The sequence below is a fragment of the Mauremys mutica genome, chromosome 11, assembly GCF_020497125.1.
Source record: "Mauremys mutica isolate MM-2020 ecotype Southern chromosome 11, ASM2049712v1, whole genome shotgun sequence".
Taxonomy (NCBI): Eukaryota; Metazoa; Chordata; order Testudines; family Geoemydidae; genus Mauremys; species Mauremys mutica.
In genome coordinates this window covers 56,337,744-56,357,152 of record NC_059082.1, presented here as the reverse complement: position 1 = coordinate 56,357,152, position 19,409 = coordinate 56,337,744, and the positions used below count along the sequence as shown (strand labels likewise).

Genomic DNA, 19,409 nt, shown 5'->3' with positions numbered 1-19,409 from the left:
ATCACACAGCATTGAACCTGGAGGGTTCTCAGGAAGGGGCACTCTGTCCCCTTGCTCCGAGTGGGTACACAGTGTGATGCCAGGATGGGGGCTGGCAGTGCACCTGCCCTTCTTGCCCAGCACTGGACAATGCACAGCTGGGAATCCTGAGGCCCAACCTCACCGAGCCCCATAGTTTGCCAAGGTCTTCACAGACTGTCCAGCTGGGGAAGAGGTTGGATTTCCTTTGTAACCCATGGCACCATGCTTCTGTCCCGTGATTCCCTGCTCTGCATTATCCATTACAGGGCCGGAGGAGGTCACGCTCGCCCAGCATATACCGGTGCCTGGGCCTCGTGCTGAGCACCGGGGGAGAGCCTGGGAGGATCACAAGACCCTGTTCTAGTGAAACCTCTTAAGTGCTGCCCCAGAGCAATGACACCAGTTCAGAGTGTGGAGCCAGGAGCACGGCCCCACATTCACCCGCCCACCCAGTCTTCCCTCGCTGGGCTTGAACACAGGCCTCCTGGGGGTTGGCCCTTCATGGGAAGGAGGCCCAGGCCCCAGCACTTTGAAACTGTTAAGTCAGGGGGAGCTTTTCCATCAGCTTTAACAGGAACCCTGCCATGTGGGCACAGAAAGCGCTAAACCCAGCACGTGGTTTGCCACAGTAACGCGGATAGTCACCAATACCAGCAAGCAGAGCCGACTGGGTCCTTCTGAGGGTCAGTCACTGCCTGCACTCCCTCATCCCTGCAGGGCTGAGAATGGGGCCCCCCAGCTCAGATTGGGGGGCGCTATTGGCAGATCCGTGGGAAGGGAGAAATGAGAATCAAAGAACCCTTCGGTCTAATCACAGAAACAGCTGAACCCCCCGGAGGTGTGTGGAGTGAGGCGTGGGATGGGGGAATGGGGAAATAGCAAATGGCAGGCAACACGCTGTGGAGTGCGGAGATCAGGGCACCAAATGGATCTGTGCTCAGCGGAGCATGTGTGTGTTGGGGGATGGGGGAGAGCTGATGAGCCTGTATCTTGGGGAGGCCCCCTCGGAGCAGCTCCATTTGGCGTAGTGGGAGGCTGAGGCTCAGGCTCGGCTAATGTGTTTCCTGACCAGATGTGTTACAAAGGGGTTCCAGCTGTGCGTGCCCACAGCAGTTGCCTGCCAAGACAGAGTCAACCCTGTGACCAGCGCCCTGGGCTGATCACCACACTTTTTACCGTGCGTGTGCCCCGAAGGATCCTGATTCTGATCTGAAGGGAATGGCCCTCTTCTGCGAGAGGCTGGAATTCAGCCCCCTGCGCTGGTTTTCTGATGACATGCAATGACTGCAAATAACCTCCCCCTCTTAGCGATTCTCACAAGAAGTTTACTAGCTGGCAGACCTCTTCCAGCCCTCCTAAATCTCCAGCATCTCAGCGCCTTCAGCTGTTAAACAATGGGATGTTTTCTCTGGCCCTCTGGCCGCGAGGGAGAATGCCCTTTGGGGAGGGAAGGGACTTACCTGCCAACCGATACTCCAATTTTCACAACACTCAAAGGATTACAAATGAACTGCAGGTTTTCTGGGCCAGTCGAGAGGTGGTAAATCCATGTCTCGCCTGTGAAAGAATGAGATAATTTTAGGAAAATAACTGTGTGTCTCAATAGCAGAGCAGCCTCTGGAGGCTCAATATAAGCATGTCAATTATTATTATAATTTTCTATTCACTAACACCTAATGCGCTCAGCTTGTGCTGGGTACTGTCCAAACACACAACAGAAGACGGTCCCTGCCTCAGAAAAGTTAGATGTCAAATAGGGTTTTTTTCAGACTACAGAACTTGTTAGTTACAATTGGAATTGGCTGGAGAGCAGAATGTTAATTTCACAAAAAAGCAATTGTTGCTATTGGTTTCATTCCAGACCAGAATGAAATGGCAAGAGTTGGACACTGTCAGTGCAACAACAATTTCAGAGTGTTTCCGATCTAATCCTGTTGACAGGAAAATGTCGACATTTTAAAAATCAAAACAAACAAGGGTGTGAGAGCAGGTGGGGGGTTTCCATTTTTGTTGCTGTTGTTGAGGCAAAGGAGAATTGCAAAGAAATCTAACTGTTTTCATGAAACATTCTGCATTCTTTGAAATGCCCCTTTTTGTCAAAATTCGCTGTCTCTGGAAATATTTCGCCCAGTTCCGATCACAGTGTCTCCTGACTTTGCTCTTCACATCTTTGCTCCAGCATCTCCTCCATCAGCTGTCCTAGCCAGTGTCCTCTGCCGTGATGCACCCTCAATGCCCTACTTCCACTGTGCTACGAGAGGAAATAGTAAGCCCCTGCCTTTATTGGCCCTCATGTCAGGTACAGTCCAATAGCTCCTGGGAGGAGCAGGGTATCTTAGCCACATCTGCTTAGTTGGTCCCAGACCACACTGCTTTTCGGGACGTGACCAAGCACAGTCCCCATGTGGCTGTAGATCTGTGTCCGTTAGCTCAGAACAGCTTGCCTTCCTGGGCATTAGGAGAGTAGGAAACCAAGCAGGGTGTCTCTTGCCATGGGCAATGTGAATCACGAGAAAATGCTCCGGGCCATCGCTAAGGAAGTTGTAGTTGTGGGACTCCTCTGGTAGCTGGGCATAGAGCTGAGGTCAGTTGTGTACACATGCCACCCACACCCCTTTCCTGGACTTTGCTGAGGAGCCATCTTCCTATCTAGTTGTTTGTTACACGTGCTTGTTGTATTGCCTCTTAAATTAATGGCAAGCTCTTTGGGACAAGGATTGTCTCTTACTATGTATTTGTAGGGTGCCCAGCACAAATGGGTCCCCAGGCCTGACTGGGGCCTGCAGTGACATTATAATACAAACAATAAGATTTCTGCTGGAATGATCTGCAAAGTCGTTTAACAAGTTGACTCTGTGCTGTCATCTTTAGGTTTCAGAGTTAACACCCCAATAATACAAATGAGGCAGTCAACAGCTCTCGAAACTATTGTTTCAGGCTCTCTGCAGACTCAGGCAAACATCCCTGCATTAGTTACATTCAGGTCATCTTTTCAAGCTTGTCTTCACATCCATGAGAGTTGGAAACATTTTTTTAAATGAAAGCTTAGATGTGGGGGAAGAGAAGAAGTCTGTGCTGCCGTGGAGTTGGAGAATATAAAGAGGGTCTTGCTTATCTGGGTCTTTCTGTGTGTTTGTAACAGCACCTAGACCAATGGGAGCTGATTCTGATTGGGGCAGCTGCTTGTTTCCGTAACTGGAATAATGCATGTGCAATGGACTATATTCCTGCCGGGTGGGAATTCACTGGTGCTGGCCAAAGAAGAGAGAGAATCTGGCCTGTTGTGACTGTGTGGTCTGCGTATTTGTTGACTTACTTATGCTCTTCTTCAAGAGGGGCCAGACCAACCCAAGCAAACGTGCGCACCCCGGAACATTTTGGTGTTCTCACTCCAACCCGTCTCCTTCACATGTTTACATCTATTGGAAGTACCTGACAGCTGAGACAGTTCTAGCTGCATTCCCCACAACCCCTCTGGAAGATGCCCGGCCACACTCTGAGGGGCTAATTTTGCTCTGTGGATAGCTTTGTCCTCTTCAGCCATTAGTTAGGCAGAGTGATTGTTGCCTCCTGCCTCAAACAGCTGCAGCCCACCCCCCACCAGCTCCTCCTTTGGCTAGGACTTCACACAGCCCAGCAGTGAGGCCATCCTCATTTCACAAGCTGTCGGTGGTGGTGACTGATGGCTGGCTCACTACAGAACACTGACAACAGCCTGTCTGGGGCTCCACTCCCAGTCTATCCCAGTGCGGGGGGGCTGTAAGGAATGGGGTAGGAGCGCTGGCTGTAGGGAAACTCCCCTCCACTCCAGTCCCAGGCTCTGCCAGCAAGGGGTGCAGTAGGGAATGGGGTAGGAGCGCTGGCTGTAGGGGAGCTCCCCTCCACTCCAGTCCCAGGCTCTGCTAGCAAGGGGTGCAGTAGGGAATGGGGTAGGAGCGCTGGCTGTAGGGGAGCTCCCCTCCACTCCAACCCCAGGCTCTGCCAGCAAGGGGTGCTGTAGGGAATGTGCCAGCAGCTCTGGACTCAAATTCAGCCCTGAACTCCCTTTGCAATATTTGATTTGGCTTGGATGACTGTTAGGGTGGGCAGTGCCCTGCGTTCTCCACGCCGTAGCCCAGACGCAGCCTGTTGAAGCAAAGGGAGGGTGCAGGAGTGGCGCAGGGAGCAGATCTGATTACCCAGGATGCCCCAGGCAGGATCCTTTACATGTGCTGGTTGGAGGTGAAGAAAGCAGTTAGTGTAGTGTGCTGCCCCCGAGGGGGCATGTTTAGAGCGCATGACACTGATACAATCCAGTGAAGAGAGAGAGGTGAGAGATTATAGACCTCAGGAGGGGAGCGAAGAGCACGGCTCCAGTTTCCCATCAGGGACCTGCTAACAAAACCCTCTGTTCCATGCAGGCTGCAAAGGGGGAGTCAGGCCGACTGTCTGCCTCCCCTCCCCAGCCCTGCCCTAGCCCCTCCACCCCACTCAGTCCAGAGCTGGGGAGCGCTTTGCCTGTGCTGTGCCTCATGGAGAAGGCTTGCTGGGTGGGGGATTTGAAAGGCAATGCAGCAGAATGCACCATGTAGCTACCATGGATGCTATGGGGAGTGGTGCCGGGTTGATTTCCCAGACTGGGGGTTGTGCTAATCTTTCCCCAGGTGGGCTTCATACCCTCAGAGTTCCACTTTGGATCTGGGCTCAAATCTACTATATTTCCTCTAGTGCTGGCTCAGACCCAGACTTCTCCAAAACCCAGAGGCTGTTTGTGGAATGCAGCCCCAGCTTGGACGGCGGGCGAGTTTTCTGTGCTTCCAGCTCTCATTGGGATGCAGAGATGGGCCCAGACCTGATCCCCAGGGGCCCCAACGTTCAGGGAGGGTTTGAGCCCAAGGGGAGTCATGTGGGCCCTTCGCTGTGATTTCTTTGCACAACTCTAGACCCTGCTAGAAGGGCCGGTGGGACTGAACGGGAGGAGGCAGCATGGCCCTGGTATGTGTGAGCTGGGGAGTCCTGCTCTAACTCTCCCACCCCCTCCTCTCTCCCGGCAGCGCTGAAGAGGTCGTTCGATATGGAGGATGCTGAAGAGGCTCCAGCCGTTCTGCCTTCCTGCCCGTTTGGCCCCAGCACACCCACAGACAGCCTAGCCGCGGGCAATGGGGAAAACGGCCGGCTGGCCAGCCTCATGCCACCCACCTGTCAATCCCACATCAGCCTCAGCTCGAGCCCCAGCCCAGCCCACAGCCCTGTGCTGAAAACCAGGGTTAGCACCAGCTTCTCCTTCAACAGAGGCACCATCCAGCTGGCCAGGGCCAATGGCGCCGTGAGCTCCAGCCTGACCCGGGTCGCCTCTTTCCAAGCCAGGCTTGATCCCAACGGCTTCTCCACCTCCTTGGGCCCACGCAGCGAGAGCCTCCACAGCTCCTCCTCCAGCTTGGAGTGCCCACCACCGCCCAGCACGCCCCAGAGTGCTGCCAGGCAGCCAGAGCCTCGGGTCCTCAAGGCCGCCCCGGTTGCCAGCCCGGCACTGAAGAAATTCTCTTCCCACAGTAATGTCTTCCATTCCGAGGCGGAACGGCCCATCCAGCTGGTGTCCAAGGCCAGAGTGAACCATGGCTCACTGCCCTCTCTGGACCTGCACATTGCTGAAGATCAGGGCTCCCCCATCCCACTCGCCCCTGCCCTGGCTTTTCACTCTGCTGGAGCCTGGAGCAGCGGCAGCCAGAACTGCACCTTGCTCCGAGGGAAGAGCAGCACACCCATCAGCAGGGAGCCTTCCTTCTCCTCCTCTTCCTCCTCTTCCTCCTCCTCCCCACTCTCCGATGCAGCCCAGCGGCCCAGTCTGAGCCCCCCTCCTCCACCCTTCAGGCAGCCGACAAAGCTGCAGAAATTCCCCATCAGCCTGGATGGTTTGGTGGGGAAGCCTCTGAATGGCTCTAATCCAGCGCCGAGTGCTGACTCTGTGTCCAGACCGCTGCCAAGGAAGCAGCTCCAGCTCAGCCTCAGCCCCAGCCTGTCCCGGCAGCCCCTGGGTAGGGCCAAGGAGGGTGCAGCCGCAGCCACTGTGAGTGGTGTCTCCGCAGCGCCCTCTCCGGTGAAGTGCCCAGGTGCCCAGATCAATGAGAGCCCTTGGCCACCGTCTCTGTCTCCTGCTCAAGCTGCTCCCTTCAGGCTCATGTCTCGGCCTCAGATAATGCAAGTGACTTCTCAACCCTCCTTCGTTGGGGGCCCAGCAGCATGTCCAAGGGAACATGTCCGATCCACGGCTGAAAGAGTCAACTCCTTCTCCAGCTCAGAGGTCTCAGGCCTCGGGGCTCCTGCTCCCAGTTCCTACCCAAGGGAAGCCCCCTACGTGGGCCCGACAGGTTCTCCAAGGGTCTCTCCTGTGAGCGAGGGGATGCAGGGCCGAGAGAAGACAAAGAAAGGTAGGACTTTTCTCTTTCTTATCTCTCTGGCTGTATTCTGCCCAACACAGCTTGAGGTCAATGAGAGCTGAGTATGAGCATCCAGGGCATAGCATTGCCCTGTGTGTTCAAGGCTGCCCTGTCAGGTTTCTCTTCTCCTAACTCTGCTGGTGTCGATGAAAGAAACTGACACTGCATGAGCTGGGATCTGCAGCTGGGAAGCACTGCCAGGCTTGCCAGGCCCAAACAGTCGTTCTCTCTCTTTCCCCGCTTTCTCCAGCTGATGGAAGCCTCCGTGCTCGGGGGTAGCAGGCCTCAGCCAGGGAATGAGACGTTGCCAAGGCATTTGCCAGGCTGGTGCGGCGTACTCTCTGAGCCAGCCCTCGCTTCCCTGGATCAGCTGTTCCTTGGCTATGGGGGCCAGTCCTGGGGAGAGGTAGATATGGGGCCAGATGAAGGGGCGTAGAGGGGGTTACACATGGATGAATGGAGTCTGAGTGGGTGTAAGTTACTATCACATTCTGGGGTGAAATCCAGACCAGTAAGAGGCTGTCACCCCATCCCACAACCTGGGGTACCTCACAATGCCTTACTGCGGTAGATCCCCTGGGGTCCGCTTACAAACAGCCTGCCAGCATGCAAGTCACGCCCTGAGTGTCTGTGTGCAGCTGAATCCTGCCAGCCACACTGGGGCTTTCACCAGCCTTGGTTACCACATGCAGGGTGACCCCAACGTACTCCCAGTCCTGGATTTCCCCCCCACAATGTGTGTTCTGTACTGCACTGCCCAGCCCTTTCCTGGACAGTTCACATAACAAAGGTCTGTTGTCTCTGTAAGGGAACAAAATACAGCAACTTGCGACCTTAAATAGAGTTGCCCACATAGTTCACAACACTGGATTAATTTTGATTAAAGAACAAAAAATGTTTATTTACTACAAAGAGAGAGGTTTTAGGTGAGAATGAATCATAGGGCTTTAACGTTAGAAATGGTTACAAGGAAAATAACGATGCAACGCTTTCTAAACTTAACAAACTAGACTTGGTTGAAGGAGAAGTTCTTACTGCAGGTTGCCAGTATCATTGCTGACCAAGTTTCAGGTCAGGATCTGCAGTCAGAGTCCACAGGCTGTCTTTGGTGGAAAGGGAGCGAGAACTTGGGTTGTTTAGTTCAGTCGCCCTTTGAAATGTATTTCCCTGAGAATGACCCCTAGGCAAAGTTCTTTCCAGCTGAGAGCAAAGAGACATGGAGTCTCATGTGGGGAGAGGTTTGCTAAATTGTTTGCTAAGCTGCAGATCTGCTTGTTCCTTCCTGGCCAAAGAAGGGCCACTTGATGATTGCCCATCAGCTTCCACCCCTGGCCAGGTGTCAATTTGTCCTTTGTCTTTGAGAAACAGGTACCGGCACTGCCCCGGGCTTGTCTAGTAAACACACTTTAGTCGTTATTTCAGCTTCTGTTCATAACTTTACATTGCTGGCCAGTGAGTTATTAGTTTTCCAGTGAGGCCTCACAAGGCATATTTTGCACAAAGATTATTACACTAGTGTACAGGGTGTGAATACAGAGGTGTGTTCCGTTGCACTTACACACCGTGGAACTAGGAGAAGGTGTGGCCTAGAGTACGGCTGCACACGGTGATGGCTCACAGCCACATTCTGATTGGCCGATCAGGCTTTTCTGATGATGTGACAGCTCCCAGCACTGCCCGCTGGGTCCTCATCATGAGTCTCAAACCCTGTAGGTGGAAGGAGGCAAGAGGAGGAGATATGTGGGTGGGGAGCACCCGGGCTGGGTGCTGGCTGATGAGAGGCAGGAAGGTTTGGAGAAGGAGCGGCTGAAGTAGGGAACAACAGGCCAGAGTGTCAGGCTGCCCTTGCATCAGCAACGTGTGGCTCCTGTTGCCATGGTTCACTCCAGTCCAGGTGGAAGAGCTAAGCTGGGGTGTTCCACAAACCGCCTTTTTCTGGAAGAAAATCAGTTCAAATGGCTGCTGGGCCACCAAGAGCTGGTGAACATGAGGCTGGGGAGAGTGACTGGGGCACTTTACCCCAACGCTGGCCTCTTGGTAACTCCCTTCAGCCTCCAAGATCTCAGGCCTCGGGGCTCCTGCTCCTGGGCTCCAACTCGCCCAGACTCAGTGGGCCCAGTTGGGAGACTAAAGGAGGCGTGGTTCTGTTGCGTCTCGGTAAGGGGATGCAAGCCCAAGGGCATCTGTAAGTGGTGTCGTGAGGGGTGATTGTCCAGTGGCTCTTATTTCTGGGACTGAGAAGAGGGCCCTGTGGAAATTTAACAGGCTAGAAAACTGCAGTGGGCTGGATGCGACTGAGGGGAGACTGTGCCTGCTGCATATACCCCAAAACCCACATGCTGGGGGGAATTAGATCCTGGGTTTCACCCTACAGGCTCTGTTGAACTACAGCCAGTCTCTTGTCAGTAACTCTGTCCTGGGAACCAAAGCAGACTTAATCTAGACAGGCAGCCAAGCCAACAGCCGGGGTGTGAACACCCCTGAACTGGATCTGTAGTCAAATATGAGCTGGGCCCAGTCTCCAGGATGAGCCAAACCAGCCTCTCTGACCCACATCTGCCAAGTTCTGAGGAGCTCACCCCAGATCTTGGTGCATATCGTGGAGACCCCAGTCAGGGCCCCTCCTCGCTGGGCGCAGTCTGCACCCCTCACGAAAGACAGCCCTGGCCCCAAGGACCTTATAGCCTGAGTATATAACACGAGACAACCAGTGGGTACAATAGACAGGGAGCACAAGGCGATCACAAGACCATTCTGATTCAAATAAGTGTTGGGGAAAGGGGTGGGGGAAGATCGAGAGCTCTGTGTGGGCCATGTTGGTTTGGTCTGCCCTGACCTGGTCACAGACATCCCAGCTTGCACCTACGTCTCATCTGTCTCCCATTTCCCTTCTCTCTGCCCCCTGGTGATGGCCAGTCCACCTGGGGCCATTTCTGCTGAGAAGGCAGGTCAGGACACATGTGCTTTACCTCCAGCAGAACCCACGCCAGGGCCACATTTGTAATGTAACGCAGGGAACTCGCACCGAAGCCCCCCTCCTTTCCTTGACACAAGGACAGGAGCTGAACTCCTCCAGCATGTTGCCTCATTTTCCTCCTCAGCCCTGGGGCTGGAGAAGGTGGCAGGTGGCCAAACTGTGCCGTGCCATATTTCACACCTCCCCGAGCAAGCAGGGAGCAGCTGGCGGGGGTGCGGGGAGCTGGGGCTGAACAGTTCTCTTGGCAGCGGTCTCTTTCAAACAGATCCCTGAAGAGTGACCCTCGGAGAAGACTACTCCCTGTAGAGGCCACCTGTCCCTAGACACTCCCTACTCTGCAATGCCGTTGGCTCTGTAGACCTGCTCACCTCTTCTGCTGGTCCCACTTGCCCCCGGGTTATGCTGCATTGTACACTTACAAGCTAGTAAGTTTGCTGGAAAAGCGTTTTGGGGCCCTGTGTGACACTGAGTATCTATACCGCAGTGATGGGACGATTTCTGTCTTTCCATCCTGTAGTGTCCTATCTATCCATCTAGGGGACTATCTGGCCACCATTACCCCTCGGGTCAAAGTGCCTGACAATCATATAAGGCAGTGGTCCCCAACCTTTTTGGCTGGCGGGTGCCAGCCAAAGGACCACTGCGGCGGTGGAGTACCCGCCAAAATGCCGCCAAATTTTGGTGGCATTTTGGCGGCGACGCCTCTCGATGACGTTGCTTGCCGTCGACAAGCTACGTCATCAAGAAGCGTCCCCGCCGAAATTCGGGAGCGACACCTCTCAATGACATCACTTTTCGATGGCAAGCGGCGTCATCGAGAGGCGTCCCTGCCGAAATTTGGGAGCGACGCCGCTCAATGACGTCACTTGTCGACGGCAAGCGGCGTCAGCGAGAGGCGTCCCTCCCGAAATTCGGGGGTGACGCCTCTCGATGATATCACTTGTCGACGGCAAGCGGCGTCATCGAGAGGCGTCACTGCCGAAATTCGGGAGCGACACCTCTCGATGACATCACTTGTCGGCGACAAACGTCGTCATCGAGAGGCGTCCCCACCAAAATGCCGCTGCGGCATTTTGGTGGGTGCTCTCCCAGGGGCCAGGACGCGGGCGCATTAAGATGCCCCTGCGGGCGACCCCTGATATAAGGTGTCCAACACATCTGCAACAGAGGGCAGTGCTGATACACTTTACAGCTGGGGAACTGAGGCCCAGATCCTCAAAGGCATTTAGGCACCTAACTCCTCTGGATTTCAATGGAAGTTAGGCACCTAAATACCTTTGAGGATCGGTGCCTAAGTGACTTGCCCAAGGGCATGCAGGGAGTGTGTAGCAGAGCCAGGAATTGAACCTACGTCTCCTGAGTCTGGCTCCTTCACTGCAAAGATCCCCTTCATCTCGGCATGGTGGTGTTGTCTCCTCCTGAACCTGGTGCCTGAGCAGTAAGAGCATAACACAAGGATGCCCCTCTTCCCCCACTGCAGGGAAAGCTTTTAAATGTGCCAACCATACACCCACAGTGGCTTTCTAGCCAAGCCCCCCGTGACATGTTCCAAGCAAGACCAGCAATGGGGACCATACCCGGGTTTAAAAGAGCTGGCAAATCTCAGCCCACGCCCTTGTCACCAGCAGGGTCAGAGTTCGCGTTACCTGGAGCCTTCCACTCCCTTTGCTTATCACCCTTCGTAAACCTGCCACTCACTCTTATCAGCTGGAGACTGGGAAGGTTTGTGGTTCCCACTGGAGAGCTCAGCTCTGGCTCTGCTGGGACAAATCCTGAGCAAATCAACCCAGCAAAGCACAGTGGTTCCCAGGGCCTCTGCATCCCCACTGGAGATGGAGCCTGCCCTGCCCCCCCCCCGCCCCCGCCCCCAATGGCAGTAACTGGATCTCGGCCTGCAGACTAGGGGGAGAGCGCTGTGTTTGCTCAGAGTAAGGAATGGACTGGGCCAGGAGGTTGCTGATAACGCTGTGCGGTTTGAGCTCATCTCCAAGCCTGCATGTCCTGGGAAAGCTCCCTCTGGGAACAGGGGGCGTGGGGAACGTGCACAGGCTGCGTGCTCGCTGTTTGGGGCGACAGGCACTGCACAGCGCAGAGTGTGAACTCTGGTGGACAGGCCGTGGGGCCGTGGAAGAGCCCTGCGGGTATCCCAGAGCTCCCATGGCTGGCGTCCCAGCTGGCACTGACAGGGCAGTCCTGGGGGAAGCTCACGCTGCCAAGGTCCTGGCTTGCACTGGGGATCAGCCCCCCAGGGTACGTGACTGAAGGGTCCCATCTCCCAGGAGTGGATACAAAAGCGGGCAGAATGAGCAGGTTTGCAGGGTGTTCTGCCCATCCCTCCGGCTGGCTTTCAGTGTAACAGACACTTGTAAAGAGTCCTGCTGTAAGGCTGAGCCCAGTATATGTGTCTGGGGCACAATCACTCACTCATAGACATTACTGCCCAGGTCGCTTACTGAAGGCAGCAGGACTATGTGCTGAGTATAAGCAAAGCCGTGGTTTATGGGGGAACTGGCTGAGGCTGATGAGCAGTCCTGGCTGTCTGCCTTTGTATTAAATCAGTTCTTTACCCCACACTTCGGCACGGGAAGATTTGATCCCAGACCCCAGTTCTCTCCGTTTTATTTCCTTCTGGACAGTTTGTTGTCCCCTGGGTAAAGATCCCGATTCAGCAAGATGCTTAAGTCATGAGCAGCCCCACTGCCTGCAGCACGATTCCTTGCTGAGTTCAGCAGAACCATGCAGGTGATTTGTGTAAGGGCCTTACTGAAGCTGGGCCAGTAGCCATTGTCCTGCTTTTATTGTACTGAAGATTCCATGAAAGCTTGTTTCAAAGGTAGCAAGTCCCTGGGCTCCTCTGGAGTCTGTGAAACACTAAATAAACTCCTGATAAGGGACAACCCCTGATTTTGAAGAAAGGCAAATCCCAGCTGCCTGAACCCTGGAGATAAACAACCCCACACAATGCCACATGGGCTGCATTTGCTCTACAGCAGATTCCTTAAACCCGGGACTGGGTCCAGTTCAAATGAGGAATGAGCTTGTTCCTCTCTCGCCAGCCCTCCTGGTCCCTGAGCATACGTGTTCCTGCCCTCTCCCAAGCACAGGGCTCCCCTCAGGACTTTGGAGAGGGAGAGCCTCCACTCCAGGCATGGTAAATGCACATGGCTCAGTGCATACACTGGGACTGCCTCTTCTGATTCCTCTGGGGCTGGAACAAGCCGGCTTTGCACTTCAGCAGGAACCGTAGCCCTTCTTTGCATGCGCGGGGAACCTCCACCTGTCTAGCTTAGGTATTGGTAAAACGTCCATGAATTTGGCAAGACGATTTGGTGTCTTCTGCAATCTGCAAATTTGTATTTATTTATTTATTTATTTATTTATTTTTGCCAAAAAAGCTTTGTCCTTTCGCCCGGCTGTCTGGGAGTGTGGGGGGCTGGAAGTGTGTCCACTCTGCTTGGGCCAGGTGTGGTGTTTCCTGCCCTGGTGCCACTCATTGTCCTTTGTGATGGCTGATTGACGTAGCCCTTGCTGCTAACATGTCTCAGGGATGCTCCTGGGTTTCTTTGATCAGTTGTTGATGAATAACAATTATCGTCTGTCCTCTCTTGGTCCTCCAAGCAGGGGATGCCAACATTGCAAGCTCCTTACACTTCCTTTCCAAGGTGCCTCAGACCCACCCGAGAGGGAACCTCCTCTACGAGAGAGAGAATAGTGCAGTCTCCCTGGCCTCCCCCAATTAGTGAAAGTGAGGATTGTTTTTGTCATGTGGACACATGTCTGCCGAGAATTGGAAGGAGACAAACAAGCTCATGTCATCCAGGCCACCAGACAGCCACCATATGAAAGCAACAGTCAGTGACTATCACACCTGGATCCCATCCAGGCCAAGCTAGCATCCTAGATGAGAGAGACTCTCCAGTCCATTCTGATCCCCCAGGCCACTCAGGTTTCCTGGGCCTTTCAGTTCCCCTGAGACATCTGAAGGAATCTGGTTTCCCAAGTAGCCAGGTTCTAGGCACTACAAAGCTGCTCAGGATGCAGGCTTGGGCCTGCTCATCTCCCCAGGAAGCTAGCACACCGAGCAACGGGGCAGCAGGCCATGTTTCATTTCCAGTTCTTGTGTCAGGGTTGCCCACAAAGATCCTGGGGCTCCCGCGACAGCGGGGGAGGAGGACAAGCGGCTCAGGGCTGGAATTTCTGCTCCCCTCTTGGGAAAACAGCTTGCTGGCCAAAGCCCCCGTTTTACCCAGTAGACATGAAAGCCCTGACTGCTGAGCTCGGAGCTCCTGGGCTGTCTGCAGTAGAGGACGATGCCTGCTTCTGCAGTGAAGTGGGGCCATGCTGAGCAGTGGGGGTGGGGCTATGTTCTTGGAAGGGGGCGATAAGATGAGGATGGGTCCGAAGGGTTATTTGTATGTCGTTCCTTGGTTCTCCAGTACTGATTCCAACCTCGGATCTTCAATCTACCCCCTCCCTCCCCCCCGACAGCAGGGTCTGGAAGTGGGTTGCTAATGGCTTGCATCCCATGACGCTGAAGTCTCTCCTGGCCATCTGAAGTAACTATCCCATTGGAAGGGTGGAAATCTCCGGGCAAGAAAGGGGACAGTACAGGAGCCTGGTACGTGACTCCCATGAGTTTTCTCATGCTCCTGCCAGGCCAGCACTGCTTCAAGTGCAGCAGTTTTCACTTCTGCTTCTGCTCCCATCCAGTCCTGCAAAGAGCAGAGTTGCTCAACTGTGAAAAGGGGTGGCGGGGAAGGGAGGGAGGTGAGCTAAAAACTTTATCAAACCTCTCAAGAGTTCTCCATTTCTCCCAGTGCATGCAGAGAGCCATGGTTCTAATACCTCTGTGCATACCAGTGCTTGGAGCCTCTACTAAATTCCCCTGCATTGTCTCTGCACTACCAAAAAATCTTCCTCTTGTGCCAAAATGCTGAGCCGGTCACCGTTTCCCTTCTAAACATATGGGAGTTGTCAGCCGCTTTCCCCTGGCTCAGGTTACAAAACCAAGAAAGGCCCAAATATTCCTGGGCTGATGTGGGTGGCTTTGTCCAGCTCCTCACATGCATAAACGGACACTGCGGAGCTCAGAGCAGCGAGAAAATAGACTAGAACTGACGGGCAGGCACGGAGCAGTCCCTGCCCCCGTGTGAGTGGGAGGATAGAAGGGAGGTGGCTGTTGGTCACAGATCAGGCCAGGTGGGGTGTGTAAAGGGGACCCCTCCTCTCAGTTTACTTAGGCTTGACTGAAGCAGTTTAGGAATGCTTTCTGCTCCTTAGAGGCACCCAGAGGAAGTGGACCCTCAGAGGAGTATACTTAGCTATTTTGGTGTTTCTTTTCTTCTTTCTCTTCTTTGCCTCCGCTCCGCCTTTCTTCCTCTGACCTTCCAATGGCCTCACTTATGGAGCTGGGTGAGCCCTTCTGAAAATGCTGGCCTCTGCCTCCTGGATTCTGAACCAGGCCATGCAGGGTGGCTGGATTCTGTGCCAGGCCACTGGCTAGCATCTGTGCCAGGCTGTGCAGGGTGGCTGGATTCTGTGCCAGGCCATGCAGGGTGACTGGATTCAGTGCCGTGCTGCATGGAATGGCTGGCATCTGTGCCAGGCTGTGCAGGGTGGCTGGATTCTGTGCTGCGCTGCATGGAATGGCTGTCATCTGTGCCAGGCTGTGCAGGGTGGCTGGATTCAGTGCCGTGCTGCATGGAATGGCTGGCATTTCTGCCAGGCCGTGCAGGATGGCTGGATTCTGTGCTGGGCTGCATGGAATGGCTGGCATCTGTGCCCGGCCATGCAGGGTGGCTGGATTCTGTGCTGGGCTGCATGGGATGGCTGCCATCTGTACCAGGCCGTGCAGGATGGCTGGTTTCTGACTTATTGATCCTATAACATACAAAGCATCTCACCTTCTCAAAGTGCTTTACAAACAGCATGTGATAAAAGTTAATACAATGAGAAGAAAAGAGACTTCAGCTAATTGGAAAGCAGCTTGATTGCTGTGATCATCTCAGCCATTGTTATTTATTAGTAGTATTGCAGTACCACCTAGCCCGTCATGGACCCATTGTGCTAGGTGCTGCACAAACAGTTCCTTGCCCCAAAGACCTTACAATCTAAGACATGCGACAACTGATGGTTACAGTCAGGGGAGCACAAGGAAACAATGAGACAACACAGGTCAGCATGACAGGCAGGGGTATTAGCACCTAAGCACTGGCCAGTTTTGTGTTGGCATCATGGCAAAGGAGAGTTTTAAGGAGGGATTTGCAAGAGGCCAATGAGAGAGCTCTGTGGATGCTAACGGGGAGCTCCTCAAAGTGCTTTGCACACACTAATGGAGCAGTCAGGCCCTGTGACGCTGCTAGGGAAGGAGTCGTCTTCTCATTTTACAGTGAATGAAACTGACGCTCCAATGCTGAGAGAGTGACTGGCACAGGGCTGCCCGGGGGCGGGGGCAAGTGGGGCAATTTGCCCCGGGCCCCGCAGGGGCCCCGCGAGCCGTTCCACGTTTTCGGTGGCACTTCAGTGGCGGACCCTTCACTCGCTCCGGATCTTCAGCAGCGGGTCCTTCAGTGCAGCCGAAGACTCGGAGCGAGTGAAGGACCCGCCGCTGAAGTGCTGCCAAAGCCTCAGAGCGCCGCCCAGTGAGTACAAGCACCGCAAGTGGCGAAGTAAAAAAACAAACAACAACTGCGATTGGCGGCACTTAGGCAGCTCTACCGCCGCCGTTTCATTCTTCGGCAGCAATTCAGCGGTGGGTCCTTCCCTCCAAGAGGGACCCGCCGCTGAATTGTCACCGAAGACCCGGCCCTGCCCCAGGCCCCCTGAATCCTCTGGGAGGCCCTGGACTGGCAGAGGATCTGAGTCCCTGCAGCACATATTGACTTTAATTGGTGCCATGGATGCTTAGCACTTCTGAGGATCAGGCCCCCGGTGAAGGTCACCCAAAATGAGCCAGATCTCCTGGCTCCGTGTCCTGTGCTCTGACCACTAGACAGTGCTAGGACACCGGATATGGAACAGCAGTAAGGATGGCTGGGCTAAACACCCATTTGTGTCCATATAATCTTAGGTCTTCCATAGATCACACGCTGATTAAACCTTCATCAGTAATTAAATCATTGTAATAGAACGTGGCCCTGGGATTACTCACCTCCTGCTTGGAAAATAAAACAGCTCGAATTAGTCCCTGAACGGGTCTGTCCAAAGGGAACCATTATCTTGCGACATTAGCTCTTAATGAGCAGCTTTTGAAAGGATTTGTGTGGGTTGCACAGCTGTTACTCCTTAGTCGTGGTGCTCGTACGAATCAGTTGGGGCTCGGTTTTCCGAGCAGCAATGATCGTGGTGAGCCAGGAGAGTGAGAGGAGAGGTCGGCTGTAGCGGAATAACTAGCCATGTGTTTAGCGCCGGATGGGATGGGCAGGAGCAGGAGTACATGGCACTAGCTACAACCAGGGAAAGAGAGTCACCAGTGGTGGCCCCAGTTTTGCAGGAGTTCTTCCACTGAGTTACCACACCTGTGGAGAGCTAACTCACCCCCCAGCAGCAGGGTGACTGGGGGCTGAAGCTGTGATCAGCTCTGGCATCCCATGTTTCTCTCTGAGCCACGGCTGCCCCTTGCCCCAAACCGGCAGCTTGCGCATCAGCTTGCTTAAAACAGCCACTCTCCAGCCTGGTGGGGCGGGGGGCAAAGGAGCCTCCTCAGCCCCATGGCTGCCTTCGTTCTCAGCTCCACTGCCTTTAAGAAGCCATCGCCGGAGCTCCGCTGCTCCTGAAGGGTCACCTCACAGTCCATGGTCTCAGACATGCACCGTTATACAAACTAACGCTCCTTTTTGCCAGGGCTCAGCCTTCCCGACAGGCCCCGCCTGCCGTAAAGGGCAGAGCCCCCTAGGGTGCAGCCTCATGCGGCTGTGGCTTCCCGCCTGGCACACCAACAAAGGGGACGCGCTTCCCATTTTCCAGACTGCCATGTGATTGGCCCAGGTGCCACCTGGCCAGTCCTGGGAGTTCTTTTCCCAAGCAACCTGGTTTCCGGGGGATCCAGACAGCCTTTTGGCAAGGGCAGTCTTCAGGGGAGGATGGTGTCAGTGGTTGGGGTAGAGCACCAGGAGTCACAAGCCAGAACTCCTGGGTTCCATTCCTAGCTCCACCGCTGACCGTGGGCAAGTCACTTAGGCCAAACCTTTTCGGGTATCTCCGTTTTGTGGAGCTCAGTACTTCTGAAAATCAGACTTCAGTTGTCTCAGTTCAAACAACCAGTCAATGTCCTCTCTTGGAAAAGGTGGGCTTAAGCGCTCCGTGCCTCGGTTTTCCCAGCTGTAAAATGGGGATGACGGGAGCCTCACGTGGGAGCTGTGGGGAGTAATCAATTAGGACACGTAAAGAGATCTGGGTGTGGCAGCCAGAACACACTGGGCTTTCCCCTTCCCTACAAACCCTGAGCCACAACCTCCTTCCCCCATCCTCCTCAGCCATCGATCCTCGGGACATATCATGCACCCTGCTTGGGAAAGTTATAGACACAGAGTTTAAGGCCGTCATCCTGTCTGACCGTCTGTCACAGGCCTCTGAACCCCACACACATGCCCAGCAACCAGACGTAGAAAAGAGTATTACAGCCCCCAGCAGACTGCACTGTTGTGTTCGAATAACATGCTGTAGGTGTCAAAGAAGCTGATCCGGGCCCGTAGGGGATGTAGTGGTCTGGGTGGCCAATGACCATCAGGTGAATGGGCTGAGGGCAAGGAGGACAGTCGCTGGCAGAGTGTCATTAGCGGAGTTTGTCTCCCTCACATACTCCAAGGAGCCCTGTGGGCTATGAACACTGACTTCCCCTCTCACCCCAACACAAAGTGGTCCCTATGGACAGGCCCAAAGGCTGCTGGTTGGGCAATATGGGGAAACCTAGGGCAGAATGGATGGAGAGGGCCTCAAATTCCCCTCCCAGGCTCCCAGAGGTGGAGGAAGGTCGTGATGGAACTCACCAGCGCAGTGGGGAACTCCCTCCTCCGCCAGCCCCTCTGGCTAGTTCTTGTCACCTCTGACGTGTCAGCAGGAGGAGGCTGTTTCTGTGCTGGGATTTACCTGACGTGAGGAAGTTCGGTTGGAGAATTGAGAGTCATGAGTAGCATCAAATGAGAATTCAGCACAGTCCAGTGAGGTGGGGCAAGTGAGTCCGAGGCCTGGAATGCAGACCTGGGCACACCTGAGCAAAGCACAGAGCCCAGCACCCAGACCAGTGGTGGTCCCAAATGGGCACCCTTCCCCACTAGGGGAGCCGAGTGAGTCAGAGACGATCCACCCCAGGGGTGCTTTCCCTAGAACGGTAATGTGAGAGGACTGTGTGAAATGCCAGCTTCTCACACCGCTTTTACACCTGTCTCACTCCATGGTCTGCAATGGAGTCACTCCTGAATTGCACCGGTTTGAAAAGAGAATCAGCCCCAATGTCTTTCCAGCCTGAGGGATCGCTGTTCACAAGGAGAAAGGGAACAGTTCTGCCACACTGATCTGGGGCAAAATGTCACCATTTTCAAGCCATCAGCTGGAGAAGATCCCCCAACACACACACAACACACACTCACAGCTACACACATGCACCCAACACACACACACAGCTACACACACACAAGCGCACCCAACACACAAAGCTACACACACACACCCAACACACACACACAGAGCTACACACACACACACAACGCTACACAAATGCACCCAACACACACACAGCTACACACATGCACACACCCCTCCACACACACACAACTACATGCACCCAACAAACACACACACAGCTACACACACCCAACACACACACGGCACACACCTCATTTCCTGGCCAAATTGGGCACTTTCAGGACTTTCCCCTGAGCCATGTCTGCAGAGTGCTTAGATGTGAAGCGCCATTAGCTGCTAAGGGTCACCATCATCTGTCTGTGTTCAGAGCACATCCAGATCCTCTCTCTCTACACAAAACTGACCAAAGCAGG

General features: G+C 54.3%; 1 protein-coding gene across 1 annotated transcript in view; it reads left to right on the top strand.

Moving 5' to 3' along the window:
- The window catches only part of SEPTIN12 (septin 12), a 67,020-nt gene that overhangs the window by 8,643 nt on the left and 38,968 nt on the right, over positions 1-19,409 (top strand). Inside the window, exon 2 of the mRNA XM_044978793.1 lies at positions 5,055-6,428. Coding sequence (XP_044834728.1) covers positions 5,055-6,428 — 1,374 coding nt within the window. The remainder of the gene's footprint in view (positions 1-5,054; positions 6,429-19,409) is intronic.